Source organism: Acartia tonsa, chromosome 4 (assembly GCF_053477335.1).
Source record: "Acartia tonsa isolate MP-2025a chromosome 4, ASM5347733v1, whole genome shotgun sequence".
NCBI lineage: Eukaryota > Metazoa > Arthropoda > Copepoda > Calanoida > Acartiidae > Acartia > Acartia tonsa.
Window position 1 is genome coordinate 10,090,558 of NC_137263.1, and position 24,729 is coordinate 10,115,286.

General features: G+C 30.6%; 2 protein-coding genes across 3 annotated transcripts; one reads left to right on the forward strand and one right to left on the reverse strand.

Moving 5' to 3' along the window:
* The first annotated feature begins 1,248 nt into the window (after nucleotides 1–1,248).
* On the forward strand, nucleotides 1,249–24,729 carry LOC145315999 (pancreatic triacylglycerol lipase-like). 2 transcript variants are annotated; one of them, XM_080156257.1, is made up of 19 exons: nucleotides 1,249–1,419; nucleotides 2,173–2,235; nucleotides 4,821–4,906; nucleotides 5,820–5,911; nucleotides 15,798–15,858; nucleotides 16,057–16,147; nucleotides 18,514–18,633; nucleotides 18,979–19,000; nucleotides 19,535–19,659; nucleotides 19,989–20,214; nucleotides 20,375–20,550; nucleotides 20,944–21,028; nucleotides 21,426–21,501; nucleotides 21,849–21,920; nucleotides 22,289–22,343; nucleotides 22,727–22,791; nucleotides 23,213–23,285; nucleotides 23,521–23,654; nucleotides 24,042–24,729. In XM_080156257.1, exons 1-19 carry the CDS (start codon nucleotides 1,309–1,311, stop codon nucleotides 24,205–24,207), a joined length of 1,899 nt encoding a protein of 632 aa, XP_080012383.1. In that variant the 5' UTR covers nucleotides 1,249–1,308; the 3' UTR covers nucleotides 24,208–24,729. The 2 variants fall into 2 exon arrangements, with proteins under 2 accessions (XP_080012383.1, XP_080012384.1); XM_080156258.1 differs by lacking the exons at nucleotides 1,249–1,419; nucleotides 2,173–2,235; nucleotides 4,821–4,906; nucleotides 5,820–5,911 and adding exons at nucleotides 9,816–9,886; nucleotides 10,001–10,078.
* LOC145318218 (neo-calmodulin-like) lies at nucleotides 11,215–13,646 on the reverse strand. The gene is made up of 5 exons (XM_080159555.1): nucleotides 13,358–13,646; nucleotides 13,076–13,284; nucleotides 12,494–12,580; nucleotides 12,065–12,137; nucleotides 11,215–11,427 (listed from the first exon to the last, which is right to left on the reverse strand). The coding sequence occupies exons 1-5, from the start codon at nucleotides 13,503–13,505 to the stop codon at nucleotides 11,330–11,332; spliced, it is 615 nt and encodes a 204-aa protein (XP_080015681.1). The 5' UTR covers nucleotides 13,506–13,646; the 3' UTR covers nucleotides 11,215–11,329.

The window sequence follows — 24,729 nt, forward strand, 5'->3', positions numbered from 1 at the left end:
ATGACAGCTATATATAACTTTGATGTTGCTTTTTCACAAAAGAATAATTTTCTGATAACTTCAAACTATTTCAGAGGTTTATAAAATAAAAATGAAAAGAATAAATTCATTACAAAATCTCAATTTCAAAGCAAATGATATTTGCAAAAATATTTTAAATTTTCACAACAAATAGTGTAAATTTGCAGACTGCAAAGTGAGGAAATCATGCAAATCTGAAGTGACACAACAAAAAACTCTGCATAAAAAGGTTTTTCCAAGGCGTATTATTTTTGCATGGAAATTTGTATAGTGTAAAAAACTAGAAGGACACTGAATTACCATGCAACAGTGAAATAAACATTCAATTCATTAAGTGAACTCTAATATGAACAGTGATTGATAAAAGGAAAGGTCAAACCAAAAACCAAATACTCTAGGAATGATTGTCAATTTTGTTCTATTTTTCTTTAAAAGTTTCTATCTATAATACAGAGTAGCTTGATGTCTTTCCGTCTGTCCGTCCGTCCGTCCGTCTGAAGCTTAAGATCTCGGTAACCACTGAACCGATCGGATTCTACTCTTCAGGGAATATACCTACTGGTCCTGTGGTGGTTTTAGGCTATTTTCTTGGGGGGTGGGTGGGACACCCCAAACCTTCCAAAAAACAAAAAATTCCCCCCACCCCATTTATTTTTTTGCAGAACATTTCCTTGGTCCTTTTTTTTGCAGAACATTTCCTTGGTCCTTTTTTGCAGAACATTTCCTTGGTCCTTTTTTTTGCAGAACATTTCCTTGGTCCTTTTTTTTGCAGAACATTTCCTTGGTCCTTTTTTTTGCAGAACATTTCCTTGGTCCTTTTTTTTTGCTAAAGATTTCCCTGGTTCTTGTACTAATTTTGCCCTAATTTTTTTTATCACCTCTTGAGGCAAAGCCCCTAGAGGCTAGGGGCAAAGCCGCTAGTGTTTTTATAAAGTATTAATCCATCTTAGTGTCAAATAAAACAAGGACAAACGGATTATAGTTGAATTTCTAAAATAGTAATTTTTCAATTTATTTTGAGGTCTTCAGGAAGGAAAACAGAAAAAATGATTTGTATATGGACTTTTTAAATATGTATTACGAACTCGAAGCTTTTTATAGTACCCATAAAAATGATGTCATACTGGCCTACCATTTGTCAATTAAAGTTCATACTGACCTTCCATTGGTAATTTAGGCGGTCTATCATTTTGCCTATCATTGTTCATCTGTGTTGTATCTAATGACAAACTTCTAAAAACATTTGAATTATAATCAATCAGAAAATCTGTGCTGGAATCCAGGACAATGAACAACCTACCTGTACTGCTGGTGATATTCCAGCTCTTTACCTCTGGACAAACATTTATATCCTTCTCCCAGCTCAGTAACCTTGTCAGGTCCGGCAGATGGGTCCAGGTATAATTGTAAAATCGTAGCGGGACAAAGTGTCTCAAAAATCAGCCATAAAAATGAGGGATTACACTTCTCATTTTCGTGGTTTTCTTTCCCACATCTTTTTATGACGTCACATGGCTGATTTTTGAGACACTTTGTCCCGCTACGTCAAATCAATTGCTGCTTAAGAATAGATAAATGAATCTTCTGTCTAAATGTTTTGTCTTTATTTATCTTGCAATTTCCAGAATGATTTATATTTCTTTAATCTATCCATTACTTATTCTTTTTTATAACACTATTTCTAGAGTAAAAAAAAATAAAGTTTTTTAGGGTTCTTTGAGATACAATAATTATACATTATTCACTTCAGAAAATTAATCAGAAACTCACGAAACCTTGTACTAGGTGACAATGACATATTTTTACCAGAGCTGGATCTTTAAATCATTTTAATGGTGATCTAAACCACCCCGCGCGAAATTTCAGCCAATCACAGCGGCGCATTATCACCATTAAAATGATTTAAAGATCCAGCTCAGCTTATACCAATAACGAAATTAATTCTGGAAAAATCACGAAACCTATAAGTGTTTTTCAGCTGTCGTTGGGGGGCAACACATCGTAAAATTGACGACCTCTCCATTTGCCCTCTAAATATTATTTTAGATTAATTTCGTTTGTTGATTATACCTTATTCCTGTATTTTTACAAGGCCTGATTATTTTGTGACATCTTTATTGTATTAAAATGTAATTTAAATTAAATTTTTAGTCTTCCAGTAAGAGTTCAAGTAATATAGATCCAAGTTCAAGTAAACCTATCACAGAACAACAGGTAAAGACTGTAAGGATGCAGTACCCACAGTTTTTAAAACTTTGAGTACTTTGATTACATCTTGATTAGTTGGTTCAAACTAATAATATCCAAACTTTTCAACAGATAAAATTAATCTACATAGGAAGTTATTTGTTTCTTTTAATTGAAATAGACATTAATTTATACGTCCATTGTCTTATTCCTTAAGATCTATTTATAAAGAAGTTTTAGCAAAACTAATCTACATTTGTTGAGCGTACAACTGTTGTAATTTTTAGTAGGTGATATTCTTATAATGATAATGATTAAACTTATATCACAAAATTGCTTTAAATGTGGTTTCCGATCCACTTGACTTTATTGACGACTCTCTTACAGCTGCAGCTGATGAGAATATATTCAGAAAATTTACCAAATGTTTTCAAATGTTCATCTTAAAGTATCTATAATAGTTAGTATGTAAGACGATTTATGTAGGTCCGTCTTTCTAAGTCAAGTTTAAGATCTCACTATACATCTCTAGATTGATAAGGTTTTACCAAGGTTTTTAGGATATTTTCTTGGAGTTAAGACACCCCAAACCAACTAAAAAAAACTAGGAGAAGGGAACGAATCTTACAATGCATCTTATTAAACTGTTTTTAACCTATTTTTAAAACATATATCAAAAATATACTATGACACCAGTAGAATTAAACTGCAAAGCCTAAATTTGCATTAAGTCCCCAATAAACTTTTTTGAGGGGATTTTAAAATTAATTTTACTGTTGCTGTGGTCTTTTTTGATCAGAGCAAAAGGTCTTTTTTTATTTGGGTAAAATTCGTAGCTTTTAGAGTGTTTTGCTTCATATATATAGTATTCTGGTATAGAGTAAAATTAGGCCTTTTGATTTCATCTAAATTAATTCATTAAAAACTTAATTCTTTACAATATATCAATGAATTAACTTTATCGTGCTTGTTTTCCATCACTTATTTAAAACACAAAAAAATTGGCTCTAAAGGGTTAAATAGTGAAAGATGACAACAAACGTTTACGCAATACAGCAAATTTTTTTTTGTCACATATACAAATATGATAAAATATAGGATTATTTAAACTTATTTTTTTAAATATTTTTAAAAAGCATGTATCTTTTATGTGTATAGTTTTCATTATTTTCATTTTAATTTAATAAAAATTATTTAACTACATTGGAAATAAGTCACTTTGTGAAAACACTCTTTTTTGAATTGTAAAAAACTGAAATGAAACAAGACTTTTAATTGGTTCAGACTTCAGAATAATATGTTTTATTTTAATGTTAAATTTCTTCTATATAAATTATTGTTTTAGAAAAAAATTATTTGCATCGAACAGAGTAGAGTTTTTATTATTGTATTGATATAATCTGAATCACATCAAATTGTTCTGTAAGAAACAATTTAACCCCAAACAAAAAAATGCTTTTGCTTCTATCAAAATGATCACAGCAACATATAAAATTGATTTTTAAATCCCCCAAAAAAAGTTTATTGGGGACTTAATTCAAATTTGGGCTCTGCAGTCTGATTCTACTGGTGTCATAGTATATTTTTGATATATGATAAAAAAATAGGTTAAAAACAGTTTAAAACTTCATGAAAAGAAAACGAAGTAGAGGGTTTTATCGTATTTTCAAAGTGGCCTTTCTCTTATTTCTAGCACCTGCGGAGGGCTCTAACCTTGCAGGACCTATTACTTAACCCTGCAGGGCAATCATTTATATTTACCTAACTTAACCTAAAATAACCTATCAAAAGCTACTGTGAAAGTACGACAAAACTCCTTACTTCGTTTTCTTTCCATGATCCAAAAATTCTTCATAGCTCACACACATTTTATCTATAAAACCATATAAAGGGTGAGCAAAAAAAAATGCGTACCTTTTTAAAATTGAAATTGCGCGGCTTTTGTTAATAGTAGAAAAATGTTATGCATATTGTTAGAACCGCTATGAACTGTATTTTTTGGAAATATAAAAACGATACCTCTGCTATGTATAGTTAGGGAGCTACGTGTTAAAATGTCCCAACTGATGTAAAACTTGACTTGCGAGTAAATTTTAAAATATAACTAAAAATTAGAGAAGGTATTTTGCGAATAGAGATGCCTACATTCTTAAAATTCAAATTGCGCAGCTTGTATTAATAGTAGAAAAATGTTACGCATACCGTTAGAACCGCGATGAACTGTATTTTTTGAAAATATAAGAACGGTTCCTGTGCTGCGCATAGTTTAGGAGCCAGATTGAAAAATGTCCCAAAATTTACTCACAAGTCAAGTTTTAAGTCAGTTAGGACATTTTAACACGTAGCTCCTAAACTATGCGTAGCACAGGAATCGTTTTTATATTTCCTAAAAGTAGACTTCATAGCGGTTCTAATGATATGCATAACATTTTTCTACTATTAACACAAGCCGCGCAATTTTAATTTTAAAAAGGTACGCATTTTTTTGCTCACCCTTTATATTAAGACTATATTCTTTTGGTGCTAATACTATAGTTAAGACAATAATTCCCCATTATGAAAAATATAAAAAGGTTTTGTGATTATTTTAAATATTCTAATTCTTTGTACAGACAAGTGAGAATGACTTATCAGAAATATCTCTGGAACAGCTTATTGAGTTTAAAAAGCTGGGAAAATTTCAACTTAATCAAATAAGGTAATGTTACAGGTTTTTGTAGAACAGCTACTCTGTCTTTAGTGTAGAAAAATTGTGCCTACGCGGTATAGAGAATGTTATATTGTATAACTAAACTATTTTCTATGATATTCGTGGAAGTATTCTTAAGTTACTTGGTAGTTTTAAGTTGTCGTCTGGGATGGGGGATAATCATTTAAGAAATAATTATGGGCAAAGTTTCCACGCTTTCCAGGCTCCGAATCCGATTAATTTTTGCTGGATTAAAATCAGTTATAAGCAAAACTGGCAAAAGTCGTGTATCATACCGAATTATGAACAATTTTTAAACAAAATAAAAAATGATCACATGATTAATGCCGAAAACAGTAAAAGTGTCGAACTATGACGTCAGAAAAAATTAACAATTAACCAATGAGAGGCCGTTATATATTTTACCACAGAGAATACTGGCTTCTTATTGGTTAATTGTAAATTTTTTCTGACGTCATAGTTCGACACTTTTACTGTTTTCTTAATGCCTTTTTGTTGGACTGGGCCTTAACCCATACGTTGCCAACAAAAAATCTTTAATGTTCTATTTTACTGTCTGCGAAAAATTGCCTGCACTAATATGCGGCGATAATTATGAATTTCTAAACTAAAAGAGGCTTAACTATTGTTTCAAAATGTATAGAAAATAATATAATTTACCATTATGGCATCGAAACCGATTAATACCAGTTTTGTTAGCCCGGGCCTTAAAACTTGTTTTAATCTTATTATTTTTCATTATGAAAGCTGTCTATTATACGATTCTATACATGATTTTTCAGTATGACTGTGAACCGGTTCTTACCAGTGGATATTAATCGGTTTCCAAGTCCTTTCTATTAAATAATTAAACTCATATTCTGTAGTAGCGAAGCTAATCTATAATTCATTTTTATTTTAGAAGCCAACTAGACTACGGCTCAGTGTTGAATAATTACAGGATGAATATCAATTTCCAATTGAGAAAAGTTGGACTTATAAATCCACAATCAAGTAAGAATTTTGTTGAATCTTAACTTTTTTATTTTAAGCTGCCACCATTCAAGTCGTCATCACTTTGCATTAACGTCGCTGTGGATGTACCATCATAAGTGTGTAGTCATAAGTCCTAATAACATCATCATGTTGATAATATGTAAGACAAATGGATGTACAATATACGTGGATATTATGGACAGGAGAAAAAGTTTCCTCAATTAAGTTTGCTATTTCCCCTGTCATTGGTTGTTCGGGTCAGTAGAAGAAGGAGGGGGTAGAATGGGGGAGACCTTTATTTTTAGCCTGCTACAGGTTTCACTTTATTATAGGACATGAAAATCTGGTGTAAGATCCAAAGTTAAAATACTTTTCAAAATGCGTAAATTACCATCAAAATATGTACATTTTTTTTATATTTATCTATATCAAGGTCTTACGCAATTTATTAGAAAAGTATAAATTAAACAACATAAAATAAATATACAAAATACGTTACATGAAAATATTTATATTTTAAAAAAATGTAAATATATTTATAAAGAAATTGAGATTAAAATATATCTAGATATACATTGATAGATACCTTTTCCATGGATATGTTATGTAGCTAAACTAATATAAGCGAGCAGTTGGGAGTTGAAAATTGTTATTTTTTTTTACACAGGGTCGTGTGCGACTTACTCCCCTACCTCCCCTCTCTTGACTATCTCTTGAGAATAATTTATATAATTTTCACTAGTTTTTCATACACATTAAATGCTTTGTTAAAGTCCCTGGATCTGTATCCAGTTGACTTTTTGTGGATTCCTGAATAATTTCAGAAAAGGCATGATTTCGAAATTATACTATAAAGAAAACCATCTCCTGTATACTATAATAGCGGCTTCGCCCAAGACTCTAGGGGCTTTGCCCCAAGAGGTTTGATCAACCTAATTTTTCGTATTTTAGATTTAAAAAGAAAAAGTAAAAAAAAATTCATTTTTTTTGGGGGGGGGGGGAGGATGAAATTTTTTTTTTTTTGGGGGGGGGGATAGATAGTCGACCCCCTTTTTTAATTTTAGTTTTGAAAAGAAAAAAAAAATTTTCAGTGGGGGGGGTATTTTTCATTTTTTGGGGGGGTTGAAGGTGTCCCACCCCCCAAGAAAATAGCTTAAAACCATCACGGGACCAGTAGGTATATTCCCTGAAGAGTAGAGCCTAATCGGTTCAGTGGTTACTGAGATCTTAAGCTTCAGACGGACAGACAGACAGACAGACGGACAGACGAACAGGCAGACAGACAGACATCGTTCTACTTTGTATTATAGATAAACTTACTTAAACATTATAATATTATAATTACAATTTGCTATTATTGGAAATAATTATTCTTGTTTTATATTTTTGTAAAAAATATAAATTATGAAAGGACAAGAATATCTAAACAAAGACGCAACAATAACTTCAGACTGTAAAAAATATTTTGTTATGTCATAACAGATATTATTAATATGTTATAGAACCTGATAACAAAAGGTTATTCCAGTTATCCTTATAAAAATAAAAGATGTTATCTGTCAGTCTTTTTTGTGCTAAATGATCTCGATAATAGCTGGATCGTTTATGTTTCACATTAAATGTTAAAGGAAAGGAAGTTACAAGTTTGTTTTTGAGGAGGGGGGGGGAATCGATTATACCACCCTATTAGGACAAAACTCACAGAGGTTAGGAGCGAAGCTTTATTTAAAGATTATTCTCGTATTCATTCGAATCCGGTGGATAGGAACCGGTTCTCATCCATACGAAAAAACTATGTCTCCGGCACCTCGGGGCTAAAAAAACTAGTTTTAATCTCATAATTGTTCTTTCTATATCCGCGGAAAGCCGTTTATAATACGATGCGAGAAATAACTATTACAACTAACTTTACGCCTAAAATACACAGAATTTTTTCCTGAATTTTGATGCGGTTCTCCGTTGCTAGTTTAACAATGTTAAAAACTCATTTTTAACTGGTTTAACGGTTGGTCCCGTAAAATACTCACAGTTCTACCCTTCGACTGTTTTTTTTATCATAGATTATCTAACATATCTATCTGTTTTTGCGTCATGACCTAGTCAATCATTTATGCGTACAAATTTGAGGCTTAATTTATGCGCTTAAATTTTTAACTTGCAAAAAAGCTTTATCAAGTTTAAGGAGCCGAGTTCTTTAAAATCGTTTTACTTTAGAAAGATGTAAATTGAACCCAGTAAAAGTGTCTGACTATGACGTCAGAAAAAATTAACAATTAACCAATGAGAGACCGCTATATATTTTACCATTGGTCAATTACAGTGATTACTGGCTTCTCATTGGTTAATTGTTATTTTTTTCTGACGTCAAAGTTCGACACTATTACGAGGTTCATGTAAATTACATTTTACATTGATGATTACAAGATAAATAATTATATATTTTTTTTTCATTATTAGTTTGCTTTTCATATGTGGCCTCAAAAAGTTTGTTTTTATTTAGGTCTGTTCTTTTTTTGAAAACTAAAGCAGTTTTTCTTTTAATATTTTGTGGTTAAGATTGTACAAAATATACTTTGATTTTAGTTCGTCCCATGCAGATCTTTAGAGATATCTTTTCTCTTTCACTCAAAATGCTCAGCTAGTACATTACCCCAACTCCCCCCCACTTTATTAAATTGAAATAAATTCTAAACAAGGGGGGGGGGGGTGTCTAACCCTGATCTAACCCAGCGGCGTTGCCCTAACTCTGAACGGCTATCCAATATCCAATATAACCTAACTTAACCAAGCTTAAAGTAAAATCACACCAGATAAAAACTACCTTATCTCTTTATTTTTCATTTCTTACAAAATTAGAGTATGGGGAGGGGGGGCCGGGAGGGGGGGGGGAGGCTGTGATCGACTACATAGTTTGATAATAATTATGTATCACAAATTCAAAGTAAATCTCCGCCTATTTTATTATCTGTTATCATAAATCACCGAAAATATGACCGCTAAATATCCACCCAATGCTAGAGACAAAGATATTTTTATAAAAAAATTTCAGCATTCTTAGGATATCAAACAATATGATATGTTAGTGATTTATAATACATTTTGAGTTTATTTTAAATATTTCATTATTTAATCAAAATTATCGTTTACTTAAAAGAAAACAGTTATAAGAAGTAATTTTAGCGCCTGCATAAAACTATATTAGAAAATAACCAAAAGATCTAAAAGTATAGGTAGTGATTCTTGAAGTGAAACATATTAAACCTATGTAGAAGTAACAAAGGACAAAATTAAACCTAAAAGTATAAATTAAATCTCTAGATATTTATGCAGTTTATGTTAAACTACGCATTATAATGTGAATGAGTGTAAAAAGATGATGCCCTCCTTCAATTTAATCAAAACATTTTAACTTGCCACCAAAAAAAAGGAATCAAAATATGTTTTGTCCAATTTTAAGGTGCACAAAATTTTACTTTTACAAAAATGTTATATAATTACTCTTTGAATTAGAATTTTAAATCAGAAATTTATTGAAGTGAGTTTGAATAATATGGACATTTTAACTATATATATACTTAGCTAAATAATGTTTGTTAATGATAATGAGAAAAATATTTGCTTTCAAGTAATTGACTTTGCAAAAACTTTCTTAATATCATCCAAAGCATAAGTGTTATAAGGCAAAACCCTGTGCGCGCCAGTGCTTAGGTATATAATATTTGTTAATGGCTAAGATATAAAATATTTGCTAAAACAACACTAAAATATTTTATTTAAAAAGATTCTGTAGTACTTCTTTTTTTTTTAGCTTTTTTGGAAAATGTTGAAATGTTTTACTTGCGTTGAAACACAACGTGTCATTTTTGCTAAAAAGTACACAAGATCTAACTATATTGACATATGATTATAATGTTTTTACTACGCGCCCATATTATTATTGTATCATATAAAAAACAACTTCAGTCAAAATGTAGCATACAAACATGAGATTAGGTGTCACAATATTAATTTTCAGCAAAATTTTAAAATTAATTTAGATAATAACATAGATTTAATTTAGTACTTAATGTGGTTATTTTCTGAAATAATATTGTGATTGTTAAAAAGTGAAACATGAAGATTTTGGGGAAGAGCTGAGTAAAGCTTTTCTTTTTCCTTATTTTTCCCTACTGTCTATATTAATGGGTAAGTAAACCTTTACATACAAACAAAACCTTCATACATAGTGAGGGAAGTTAAGCTCTTTATAACTTACTAGTTGTTTCGCCTCTAGTCTCCTAGGGAGGGATGGAAAGTTCGGGATAATAGCTTAAAACCACCCCAAGATAAAACAGCTCTGAAAAGTACAACCAATTCAGAACAGCCCTTTTCGAAATTAACATCTTTTGGGAAAGTAGGACTTTTGTTTACCTGTAAAAACTTTCTGTTTAAATACAATTTCAATGTTTTATGGCAACATATATATTATATATGGTCATCGCTGACACATTATTGTTAGGACTATTTTTTCTTACAATACACTATAAGTATTAAGATATATAATTTTTCCGGAATTTTAATGTTAGTGGGAGATTTGAAATTTGCATCAAATTTTAAGGATTTTTTATAAAATTCGTTTTTTTTTGTATAATTCTTTATCTAAGAGCGGAAATGCATTTTAAGTTAATTAATTTTGACCAATAGGATAGGAGGATTTTAAACTACCTGCGCTCTAATTGGTTGAATGATGTAAGCCATCCAATCAGAATTTTTTAAATCCACTAATCACAGATGCCAAAATTAAATTGCATTTCCGCTTTTAGATAAAGAATTATAGAAAAAACGAATTTTATAAAAAATCCTCAAAATTTGATGCAGATTTCAAATCTCCCCCTAACTTTAAAATTCCGGAAAACTTATATATCTTAAAAAGTATACATGTATTTTCAACATGTTTCAGGACTAATCGTAATCCAGTGTAAATGATTCTGATTCCAATTCGTGTCGGAAAGTATATTCCATAAATAATTTCTTGGCATATACAAATATGATATTCTAATTCAAATTAATATATTCTCTCTATTGGCATAAGATATATTACAGAACAATTTCTTTTCATTCCTACGTGTTTGTCGCGTATATTTTTAGAATATTTAGAATATTGTTTGACAATTCGTCTCTTAGTTATTAATAATTACTTACTGGAGAATTTCTTTTAAAATTATTTCTCCTATATTATGTTGAAGTAGAGTTAGCTGTCTTATTCTAGAATGTACCTTTTGTCTGCTACTTTTATCTGCAATTGTCGTTGTTAGTTTTATCGTAAAAATGTAAATAAAGAATAATATATATCTTTTTATTCAAAATATTTTCAATATTTATCTAAAATTGCATAAAGGGACTAGGCATAACAATATCAATATTAATTTTCAGACTTTTACACTTAAAGTGCTTGCACTAATATTTCATGATCATTTTCTTGAATTCTTCATAATCAATGAAACCATCTCCATCATCGACAGCATCTACCATGTCTCTTACCATATCACTCATTTCTAAACATTATAATAGATTACTATCCTTTTATATAATATAGTACGGTTTTTCTTTCTGAAGCTTAAGATTTCAATATCTACTAAACCGATTGAGTTCTTCATATTAGGGGAGCATCCCATAATTTACGGGATGGTTTTAGTCTTTTTTTTAGTTTTTAAATTTAAGTTTTGGGATGGTTTTAGGCTATTTTGAATTTTAGTATACAGAGCCTCTAAATGCATCTTCAATTATAAATATAAAGAAAGAATGTTTTGAATATTGGAAATGAAATATCTTATAAAGTACTGGAACAATTATGTTTTACACTTTTGGAAAGCTTTATTTTAGGCTGGGATTATTTTAGGCTATTATATTTAGACCCAGTTGAATGATGACTCAAGAGGCATAGACCATAGGGGCGAAGCCGCAGATACGTTTAATTTTAAAAGCAAATTTTATTTTAATATCTTAATATATATATTTTTAGTCCTTCATCCTAAAGTCAATGCATCAAAATGATTTGAATCTATTGGACTAGAATGCTACATCTAATGTTTGTCTGTCTCGTTAACAGGAAATATCTCGTTCCTATAGTATGAATAGCCTTCTTTTAAACTTCTTGCAATTTTTCAAAGTCGCGATGAAAAACATAATTACCTTGTTTGGTCATATCTCCCCTTGGTAAACTTTGCATAATATATCTGAAGTGTTCAATTGAAATCTTGGACTCCTACAAAAAATAAATGGGAAATTAAAAAAATTTGAATTATAGAAAGCAGATGTTATTATATCAATATATTGCCGGTTTCCCTCAAACTGTTAAACACAAATAATAACAGTTTTTCTTTGTTGTTTATTACTATAGGTCAGGTTATATTGAGTATCACCACAGGGTTAGGGCACTGCAGGCATAGGCCCTGCAACATTAGTCCTACTTAGTAGTACTTTCAGGTGTTAGCCATAGGAAAAAAAACTACCCTCCTTTTAATTATTCATTAAAGAAATTAAGGGGTTGGAGGTTGGGGAGAGCACCTTCACAACCAATATATGTACCAACGCTATTTTAACAATGAATAGTTAACCTACATCAATATTAGTTTCATCTCCATCTCTGAAAACTCTGAAGCATGTTGGTATGAAGCTGTTGAATTCATTCTCTTCATCTTCCTTTCTCTAAATTAACAAAGAAGGTGATTTATGCATATTATCTATAAAGTTGTATGTTATTTAATGGTCAAAATTAAGATAGGTTTGATTTAATAAGCGCATTTGACTAAACACTAACAAACAACTTTACTGATAATACGCGAAAAAAATGACACTCTCTTAGTAAAAACAAATTTTAAATGAAATAATCATTGCCCTTTTTACCTAAAACCTTCATTGCAAACAAAGATCTCTATACATTTTGTTAAAGAAAGTTTTATAATATCGTTATGTATGTACTATACAATTCATATTGACTATTATGTATTTTGAATTTAAGAATTACAGAGTACAATTCCTAATTACAAGTTTTAATTTACATAGAAAATTCAACAGACCTGGTTCAACAGTCTTATATACAAGGATACAAATTAGTGCTTAAAAGCTACACCAAGCTTAAGGAAACCTGCAGGCTTCCTTTTATAGGGATAGAATATTTTATTTTAACAGCAATTACATTACCTTTGCTGCCATCATGCATAAAAATTCTGTAAACTCAATACAATTATTTCCATCTTCATCAAACTTGTTAATCAGGTCTTGTAATTCATCTTCGGTTGGGTTCTCACCAAGAGTTCTCATAACAGTTCCAAGTTCAGCGATGGAGATGTTTCCACTACCGTCCTTGTCATATTCAAGGAAGGCTTCTTTATAGTTCTCTATTTCATCCTCTAGCAAATTGATAAAGTTTCAATACAATGAAGTATTTTCAACTTATTAGAGAATTAAAATTTTATTTTTTACCTGTCATGAACAAATCCATTTCAGCTAATTTTCTCATGTAGTTTTGAATATCAGCTGGAAGATCAGCTAATAATTCTTCTTTTAATTTGTCCATTTTCAAATATTTAATTTTTCTGTACTGAAATAAAATAAGGATGACAATGTCCATAAGTAGCGGAGCAAAAAAGTGCGATCATCCTCACATAAATCAAGCTTCAATGTTGCATTATTAATGAACAGACAGATATAAATGTCGAAAAGATTCTCAATTTTCAGAGAAATCTTCATTCAAAAATCTTACATAGCAGCCAAGTTAATAGTGTTCCTCCCTAAATGTTTCAGACAGTCGGACAATTGAAATTGTAGAGTACTTTCGCTTAAAAAATAATAGGTTAGAATGAACATGTAACATATTATTTGATGTTTCTTGGACAAGACTCAAAATATTTCTGGGTGTAGAATCAACATCTATCCTGATTGAAAAGTATTTCGACTCAGGGATAAAAAAGACTTGTTTATCAACAACATAAAGTAGTTGTTTTTTTTGTTTGTTCGAAAAAAAAAATTGGAAATAGCTGGGCCGATTGGGTAGATTCTTATTTAACCTTAAAGGGTTTCAGACTATTTTGACCCCTTTCTGTACTAAGGTAATCAGGTGCTAGAGGCTAGGGGCGAAATTAATTTTGCAAAAAAACATAATTTTGTTTAGACTTAAATTCATTTTCTGGATATTAAGTTCTGACACTCTACAATTGTTAAATTTCGTTTGTTCTACAGCCTGGTTTTAGAGCTCTGCTTTTATGGATGCTGTCTTCCTTGTTTTAGATAAATATATTCAAAGTTTGACGTCTAAAGTTAAAATGAAAATAATTTTCTATTGACATGCCCTTTCATCCCTGATCTGTACTGGGGTAAGAATAAAGGAGTGATTATTACCAGGGAGCTAAACTAATACAGTAAGGATTGGTGTAGAGGGGGGGGGGGTAGATGAAATTGGCTGGACCCAAATAAACCAAAGAATTTTGGCTACTTACCATGTTCTACAGTGTTATACATCACATTATAAATAGATTATCGTGTCCAAGTCAAGTCTCATACATTTTTATCCCTCTTACTTAACAAGTTTATATATCTATCTTAATATTTTTTCTAAAGCTGGTAACTTAAAGAAAATAATATTCTTAAATTAAATTAACTCCAAAATAAATACATAACACAAATTACTTCTTATTAGGTAATAACTAAAGATTTAAAAATAGATATTTCGTTGATTTCCATATTTTGCTTAATATATTTTTTTTATCTTTCGTTTCCTTTTTCCATTCTTAAATATTTTGGCATAAAGTGTGAGTTTATTTATGTTGAAAAAGCAACATCAGCACTTTTTATCCTGCATTGTTTACTGCCAATTATTTATACAATAAGGGAATATCTTTACAATATTATTTAGGATTTAAAAAGATGTAATATATCTATTAAAAAATGTGTTAAAAAGGATAACTTATTTAAGGAAACACACATTCAACTCAGAGAGAGAGAGAGGGGACAATGTGATGTTTATTCTTATTCTTATGGGCTTATTATTCATTGGCTTAACAACTTTGAGGACTTTTGTTGAATTTGATTGGTTAGTTAATTAGTTTGATTGTTCAAACTTTCAACCACAAATTCCAAGGGGTAATTTTGTGTAACATCTTTTAGAATGTACATCAATCTATAGGTCCATTGTCTTATCCCTTTAGATCCCATCTATAAACTTAAATCCCTCTCTAGGAAAGGTGTTGAATTCGATATTTTTTTGCCGGACAAAAACCACGAAACAAAGATTGGTTTCATACAAAAACGTAAATATAAATCATACATGATATGCGGACAATTGTTAAAAAATTGGTTACTTAATCCTCAAATACCTGCAAGTATTTGAAATTTAGGTAAACTATTTGGATATGTAATTGTAAACCTTTTGATAATACTAAAAGTAATATGGCGTTGAGATATAAAAAATGAAAATAAACCATATCTATGACAGTTGTTAAATCCATTTTTATAGGAGCAGAAATATAATCTATGATTATGGTTTGGACCCTTTAAAAATGTAATCTACCCTTCCACTTTCCCCTCTCTTGTTGAAGATATCTTCAACGCCGATACGATTTTTGAAATGTAAGATTCCACTTTCAATAGATATTAAAAATGTAAACCATGATTCCAGTTTCGCCTCTATTGAAAGTGGAATCTTACATTTCTAAAATCGTATCGGCGTTTAAGATATCTTCACCAAGAGAGGCAAATTTGGAATCTTACATTTCAAAAATCGTATCGGCGTTGAAGATATCTTCACCAAGAGAGGGGAAAGTGGAAGGGTAGATTACGTTTTTATAGGGTCTAAACCATAACCATAGATTATATTCTGCTTTCTTAAAAATGGATTCAACAACCTAACTTTATAAACTTATTTTAGGAGCGGAAAACAATTCAGTGTGTTACCATGAGATAGGATGTATTGAGATTTCAGATAAATGGTAACTTTTAACGTTTTATTGAAATAATAGGCATATGGTTTCTACTTCTTTCATAGAATATTGATCTTTATTTAAATAATCTCTAATGTTTTTTTTATAATTGACTCTCCTCGGAAATTACTTTACTTTTACCTTTTTTGTCTTTTGAAAGCTTTGTCATTATTGGGTGCTATAGTCCTTGTTTTTATTTTATTATAGGTATAGTATGACTAGACCAGTAAATCTTCTACCCCTAGACAGAGCTGTTATTAACACACAATTTATCCTTAGAACCAGAAATAACCTCCAGGTACAAAATTTACGAGAGAATAAGTATTTATAAAAAGCGAGGCTTTTTTACATAAAGGGTCGATGCCTAAGTTTGTCCTTTTGAAACAGAAATCCCAGATAGTTAATTTGAACATGTTAGAAACGTCCTATTGAATTCAGAGTATGCTTTATGATTCGTTTTTTAAATTAAAAAGCGTAGTAAATCTAATCTCATAACCATTAAGTCTGTAAGTCCATTTTAAAACATTTTTATTTTTTTTTTACTTTTTTTAAAATAAAAAGGCTGCTACTCGTGACTCATTACTTGATATTCTTTTGTAAGGCAGTCTTTTATGGATATCATTAAGCTAATTTTTATATTTATAATTAATTAATTGATAAAGTAATTGCAAACATTCTTAAATAAATAAAACAAAACAATCCGATTGGATACTAAGTAGGCTTCCCTAAAATTAGGAATATGCGTATCCGAGATGTTTGGATATTATTTTTTCTTTTTTAATATTTTAGAATAAGATTTCGCTCATTTTCTTAAATCCAAAATCAATCGTTAAAAATATGTGTTAGTCATTAGCTAAAGAAACAAATTTGAAAAGTTGAAAAATACGTTTAAGAATCTTTCATAATAATTATTTATATTATTATTACACATGTAAATATATCATAAATGTATGTATATATTTGAATCCACGTGATAAATAAACAAGATCGAAAATGTGTATATAATATGCAATATGAAATTAAATGTCAAAGTATTTATTACATTAAAATTGATTCGCAAAATAGTAAGGGGGAAATATAATTTGCACAAGAGGTTGACCATTGAAATCAGCAGTTTTTGGAAGGTTCTATATTATAAATGATAAATAGTTAAATTAAAATAGTACCCCAAAGGTCAATAATATAATATTTTCCCCACAAGAATACAAAAAATAATCAATTTACAGGGGTTTTATTACAGCCTTTAGTATTATATATTTCTTTTAACTTTTGTTGAATTTTTTCGCCTGTTGATTACACCTACTTCATGCTTTGAATATATGTTGAAGCAGCTTATAGTGCTTGATAAAAATTACGGCAGACAATACAATTTACCAATGATAGGCCCTTATATGTATACTGGCAGGCATATCATTGGTCATTTGTATTGTATAACATAATTTTTAAGGGTCTATAAGCTGCTTCATACAATTTTAAATGGTGTTTGATTATTGTTTTAAAAACATGAGATTTTTTTCTTTGGATTTTATTCAAAACCCAAAATTATTTTAAAGTTAAATACAGTTACAATTGCTTTTTAGTTCAATATCATAAAAAGAAGATTCGCAAGCAACAATTAAAAAAATGAAATCATGTTTTGTGTAAATAAATTAAAAACTTCATTGTAAACACAAAACAGATATTTAGTTTAGTATAATAATACATGTTTGCTATATCTCAAAGAAATAGATGACTTAAGGCACTTCTATAAGTCTATTTGACTTATTCAAATAAAATTATTTACACTTTATAAACTAAATTATTTTATATGAGAAACATCCAAGCGTTCCTTATGATCTTTAAAACGTCGGGAACGACTGGTTTGTTTCTCAATAAAGATAGTTTGGGTCATCCAACCAAGAGGTGAAATATTATCATACACCCTACAGGGCAAAGATAAAAATTTTCTGAATTAAAAAAAAGCAATAATACGCCCATTTCAACGAATTACGCCAAATAGAAATAATGAAGGAAAAAATGTTAATAGCGAACACTTGTCTTAAGATTGCACTGCCGAGAATTCTTTAAATTGCATATTTTCTCATGAAATTTGGGTATTTTGCAAATTTGTAATTTTTATTGATATTTTCTATGCATTTCATATTTTCCTTGTTTTATATATCACAATTATCATCTTATTAACACACACATTTATGATGTTAATCTTTAGTTCAAAATTTCCTAAAGACAAAAACTTATGAGTAATGATATGAATCTTTGATCTCTATTGAATCATTGATTGCCTTCTATACATTATAAAAAAATAACTGTTTACGAGATATTACTGGAAATTCATTATCAAATGCCTTTTATATCTGTCGGATGTACTACATTTTTAACTATATTATTATTATCAAAGAATTTCTTTGCCGTTGTGCAAGATAAACGGCGAAGAATATTCTTGTGTATATTCCCTTTTTAACAACAAATATACAGAATATAACTTACTTTGTCCGTCCGTTTGTCAGTCCTGCCACAAAAGACAAATACACATGAATACTTTCGTGGTCTTTATTTGATTGTTTATCACTGAACATCTGCTCTATAACTAAAATTGTCCTTTTTTATCCATAACTTTTTGTGTCTATTACTTCTTGATGTCGTCATCAATTTTTTTTTGTTTAGGAAAGATTTGTGAAGATATCTGACCCTGAAAACTTTGCATCGTCCGGATTTGTTGAAAATAAACCTGTTAAGTTTATTATTCATGGATTTATCGACACTGGTAGAGAGCAATGGGTTAAGGTAAGGTATTCATACCATTGAACCTCCAATATAGACAGTAGGACAAACGAACATTAACACTTGTAGAGTGTAAGTATAGAGACTTTCTGATAATTATTTTAGAATCTTAATGCATTCTTAATTGTACCTAACGGTAACAGAAATCATAATGCCAATTTTTAAAATAGACCAATGCTAACATGCCTAAATCAACTATAAAAGCTATCCGAACAAACCGACCATAATTATAGAAAAGCTTAGCTTTTAAAAAGAATAATATTATCAAACTACCAGCTGTTTATAATTGTTAAATTTTAAAAAATGATTTTAATTAGTCTGTACTTTAAATTATTTTCTTTGTTTTAGGATATGTCAGAAGCGATCCTTGGTAAGATACTAAGTTATTTTCATTTATCTAAACCAGGGCTCGGCAGCCGCGTATCAATCGCTAATAAGTACATTTTATATTACTCTGGTATTGTCAGTATTAATGATTCTGATTTTCTTTTCATATTCTCCTGCATTCAAAAAAAAAACATTGGCATTTTATGATATTTTTGAATAATTTGAGGGGAAAAAATTTCTACTTTGCATTCTGACCGACCTCGTTTGTCAATCGACAATTTCACGCACTTTTTTAATCTCTCTCCAAAGTTCTTTTCAACATTCCCTCACGGTACTTTAGCTTTATGAGTAGTTTACCTCAAATCAACTTAGTATCGTCTCTATTGCAAAAAGATGAATGTATCTTATAAAAAGTTGTATAATTAAATTCGTCATGAGTAAATAACTATCAATTGCTGGCCACCAAAACAGGATTTTTTTCTCCAACATTGTCGTCAAAGTGCAACAAATGCAGCAAAATAACTACGAAAAAATGGCATATCATTAAAGATATTTAAAATTTTTTTTTTACTTTCAGAGGCAGAAGACTGTAACGTGATATCAGTTGACTGGGGAGGTGGAAGCCTCCCTCTGTACAGCCAGGCGGCGGCTAACACCAGAGTTGTCGGGCTAGAAGTTGCTCATTTCATTAATACCTTAATTGTAAGTAAACAAGAAAAGTATAATAAACGGTCATAACAGAAAAAATTTAGGGAAAAAAATTAATTTTGATGAATTTCAAAAGCACGCAATAGAGAAGCAGCTTATAGCTTATTGACTAATGGTAAAATGTATACTGCCTATCATTGATCATTTGTATTTCATGACGTTTTTTTTTGTATAGGCGCTCCTTCCTTATTAGAGCAAACAGATTTATCTATTTTCTAAGTTTTTAGATGTAGGTTTTGTCTTTACTGTGAAAAAATGGTGAAAATAATGGGAGCTATTTTTTCAAAATTTACAAAAATCTATTAATTTTAAGTAAATTTTAGATAAATTATGGAGTACGCGCCAAAGATGTTCATATCATCGGTCATTCTCTGGGAGCTCACATAGCAGGATATGCTGGAGAGAGGGTGCCGGGTCTTGCCAGGATCACAGGTCTAGATCCTGCAGAACCTTTGTTCCAAGACATGCCAGAGTTTGTCAGGCTTGATCCGTCTGATGCCCACTTTGTTGATGTTATTCATACTGATGCTAAAAGCATCATGCTAGGAGGTAACAAATATTTATAATAATTGCAATAAAAAGTTATCTTTGAACGATGCTTATTTCAGATGAGCTTAAGGTTAAGTACAAGTTTTCACGTTGTATCTAAGGTTCTATAAAAATTAGACTAGTAAATTAATGTAAAAAAATGTATTTGTTTAATTTGAAGGTTATGGTATGAAGCAGGCGGTTGGGCACCTGGATTTCTATCCCAACGGGGGCCAGGACCAGCCCGGCTGTTCCCTACTTGCACCATTAATATTCTCCGCACTAACTGTTGAAGAGGTCAGCCTGCCGTCCCCAGATTCTGTTAGCCGACACTTGGTTGCTTGTGCTCACAATAGGAATACTATGTCAAATGTCGTCGTAGTTATAATAGTCCTAGATATTTTCTACTGAAATATAAAGATAAAGTGTTTTAGTTTAGTAGCAATTATAAAGCTTTCTAACTGTCACTCGAAGATCCTTAATTGTGAGCATTTTTTTCTGCCTTTTTACTTTCTAACACATGCCCAGAAAAAAAGAAAACATAGGCTGTTGACATTTTTTGTTAAGCTTTATATAAAAAGTACAACATTTTTACTGTGTGCAGTCCATTATTCTTCATTTCTACAGTTTATTAGCTTTTTTTGTTTGTTTTCCAAATTCTGCTAAATAAACCTTGTTGTTCTTGTTGATAACATTAATTTGATATATGATAAGATGAAAATTGTTAAAAAGACATAGAATGTTTACAGAGCCAATGAGTTATTTATAGATTCTATAAAACGTCGGTCAACCTGCCCCATGATTGGATACCTCTGCTCATCATTTGAAGAATACAAGGAAATATTTTATTCTTTTTGGATTTAATACAACGTTGGCGGTTTCAATCAAATTGTATCTTTGTGAAAACCTTAATTATAATGCTCATTTTTTATTAGTTTAGGTAAGGTCAAGAAGAGACCTATAGCTTTTTTTTCTTCAAATATTGAAAATAAGGGGGACACTGGACATATTCATCCTAAAGATTGGACAATAAACGTTGACCCTAATTTTTAAATGTTAAATTCTGCCTTTGTTAGTTGGAAAATATGTGGTTTACAAAGTGTTATAGTTAGTTAATCGTTATTGTTTATTCCCCTGCGGCCAATTTCCTGATTACTTTACATACCAATTTGGTTGAATTTTAATCAAACGCCATTCTAAAGTCAAGCTGTATTAAAATAAATAATTATACTAGAATGGAGGATGCCTTGACTGTGGTAAGGCTGGAGAAAGATGTTCATTGCTAGGATATTATTCAAGTAAACCAAAGTAAGTTTATCCTTATATTTTTTAAAGGAAAAATAACGTAGCCATGGCCTATCCCTGTCTTGCCAGGTTTTATTTAAGCAAAACAAAAATTAAATTTTTACACGAGGCACTGAAAATATTAGCATTAACATTATTGTAAGTTTTCATTGGAGGATTTTTCTTTTAAATTCTAAAGTTTTTTCTCTCAATGTTTTTGAAAACATTAAAGGAAAAACATTGTAAACCTAATCTTCATGGGAATCGCTAAAACTGTTAATTTTCCACTGCGAACAAAAAACATTGATAATTCTTTTTGTTGGTAATGGAAAAATTTACAATCAATTTCAATTAATTTGCTAAATATTTAGAGACTGGTTGCTAGGAGAGACAAGAAAGATGTTTCTTGAGACTGGACCTTTATCCCCATTTTGCCAACATAAGTATGTTCATCATAAAGCTTTTTATAGTGCCTATAAAAAATGACGTCATACTGGCCTACCAATGGTCAATTAAAATGTATACTGACCTGCAATTGGTAATTTAGTCTGTGTATTGGCCTATCATTGCTCATTTGTATTGTATGACGTCATTTGTATAGACATTATGAACAGCTTCGTTTATCATTTTGGATACTTAGAATAAAATAATGCCTCTATAAGTTATTAATAAAGCGCCGCATTCCTATAATTTAAGGGTAATATTGTATTTCATCAGATTTTTTTTTTAGAGGAAAGGGGGGGGGGGGTCAAAGTTTTTTTTATTTTATTTTTTATATTCTATTTTCCAATCAATTTTGTAAATTTTCTAGCTATGTAGTTGAAATGAACGTTGGAGAAAATGAAGAGTCTGAAGATTGGGTTCAGGTAACATTCACCAATATTTGGAAAAGATTAAATCAGGGCTCGGCAGCCACGTGTCAGCCGCCTGTAAGCCTCATTGAAATCGTCAAATTATAACTTTAAAATTCAGCTTTATGTATGTCTAAACCTGTTCCTAAACAGACAATCCATCTTTTCAAAAAATTTTTTTTGGCACAAGTGGATTTAAATTTTATGCCTATGCGCCTTGGTTTAATTACCGTTCATACTTAAATGAGAATTCGTTTGAAATTATTGTACGGTTTTAGTATTTTTATAAACATTAACATTTTTACAAGCACCAGAAAATTTTAGGAATTCCCATTAAGATTAGGTTTTTAATGTTTTTAGATTTTATTTTGAGACTCGACAAAGTGTATTTTTTTTAGGGACATGTTAATCTTAATCTTTATGGAGACAAAGGAGAAATAATCAAACACAAAATTACTGAAAAGTAAGTCATTTTATTCAATCATTTTGAAAGATCTACATAGTAGTTTAGTCCCTGTAGGCCTAGAGGATGTTGGAGTATAATTACAGCTGTTTTAGTACTGTACCAAATAATAAATATTTTGCTGACTACTGTACATTTACTCTGTTACTGGCATAAATAATTTTATGAGAATTATATGTATTTCTGAGTTGTTATCAAAAATAGACTGTTGATATTTTATGTGAAGATTTATGTAACCAAGAATTATTAATTAGAATAAGGATAATTTTATTGCATGGAAACTTAAAAAAACATTTGTTGACCCGATCACTACAAAATTGTCTAAAACCTGCCCTGTCGGGTGGTTTTTGAGATCTGGCTAGATTTATAAATCTGGTAAATTGGATGACTTGAATTCATCTTAATTTAAAAATATTTTCAGAGATGTGTCTAGGAGGTTTCAGAAGGGAACAAAAAATATTTTCAAAGTATCTCTGAGTAAGAATATTGGCCTGGTAAGATTTGCATTTCTTAGCTTTCTCCAGTACATTGTACAAAAATGCCCTTTTTAGAAAAATCAAAACAAACACCTTTTGCAGTAAAATATCAAAGGCAACTTTTTTATTTGTTTTATCTGTAAGAAATCCGTTAATCGAATTATTGACTATACTTAGGCCTTATTAAGAACTTTTGCGAACCATCAAATAAGATATCACCGAAATAAAGTCTAATAAGATCTTTAACATTTAGGTGTCTATAGCAGAAATATTTTGGAAATATGACCATGAGATAGATCCCTTTGACCTTGGAAAGATGTGCTTAGTATTTTGTTCTGACTCGCTGTACCTGGATAGCCTGACAATCACATCATTTATACCTGACAAGTATGTTTAATAATTATGAAGGACAGTTCTACGATATCCCTCAAAATATATAATTTCAATCCCTGGTTAGTTGACCCGGGCCTTTGGCTCCCAAGGGGGCTAACAAATGTGAAATTAAACCTTAAAATTTCAATTTACTATCCGCGAAAAACTGATACACTGCTATAAAATCCATTCAACTTTTTGGAAAATGTTTTTCCCTGCCTTTATGAATTGTCGATCTTGCGGAAACATTTGGACAATTTTGCTGTTTGGAGGGGGAGGGGGCGGGGTTGATTTTGTTCACTATGGGGGGGGGGAGGGGTGAGTGGCAATTGTCCCAAATTCCTCTTCAGTAAGCACCCCACTGAAAATATTTCTTTAACCTACAATAATATTTATTTCCAGAGAAAACAATATAAAATCTCGGCGACAGCGACTGTGCGGAGAAACAGAATCTCCAATACAAAGTGGAGACTGGAAACTATTCTATAAACCCTGCAGTGGCTCCAGCAGTGGCTCCAGTAGTCAATTCAATAATAATAGTTCTATTCAACTTGCTACTGTTGTATAATTCAGTCAGGGGGGAAGGGAGAGTGTAATAGCTAAGGAATTTAAGAAAATCAAAATAAAAAATAATACAAAAATACAAATTTTTGACTGATTGCATACTTTTGTACATATTTTCACATTTTTCGGGTAGTTAAATTTATCTCAGCTTGTACCAACAACGAATTTATTTCGAAAAAAATCACGAAACCTATACGTGGTTTCAGCTGTCGTGGAGGGGGGGGGGGGGCAACACAAAGTAGAATTGAAAACCTTTTTATCTGCCCCCCAAATATTATTTTTGATTTATTTCGCTAGTTGGCTATATCTTAATGCTGGATTTATCTGATTTGCTTTTATACTTTGTTTTCCTCCCCGAGCTAACAGACTAGTAAGTGATATTCTTACTATACAAATACCAAAAATACTCTTTACATTTTTACCTGCTTATTATTAATTTAGTTACAATAAAACATAATCTATAATGAATAATAAAAATAAGGACTTGACTAAAAGAAAACTCTAAATTTACTCACAGAAGGAAAAA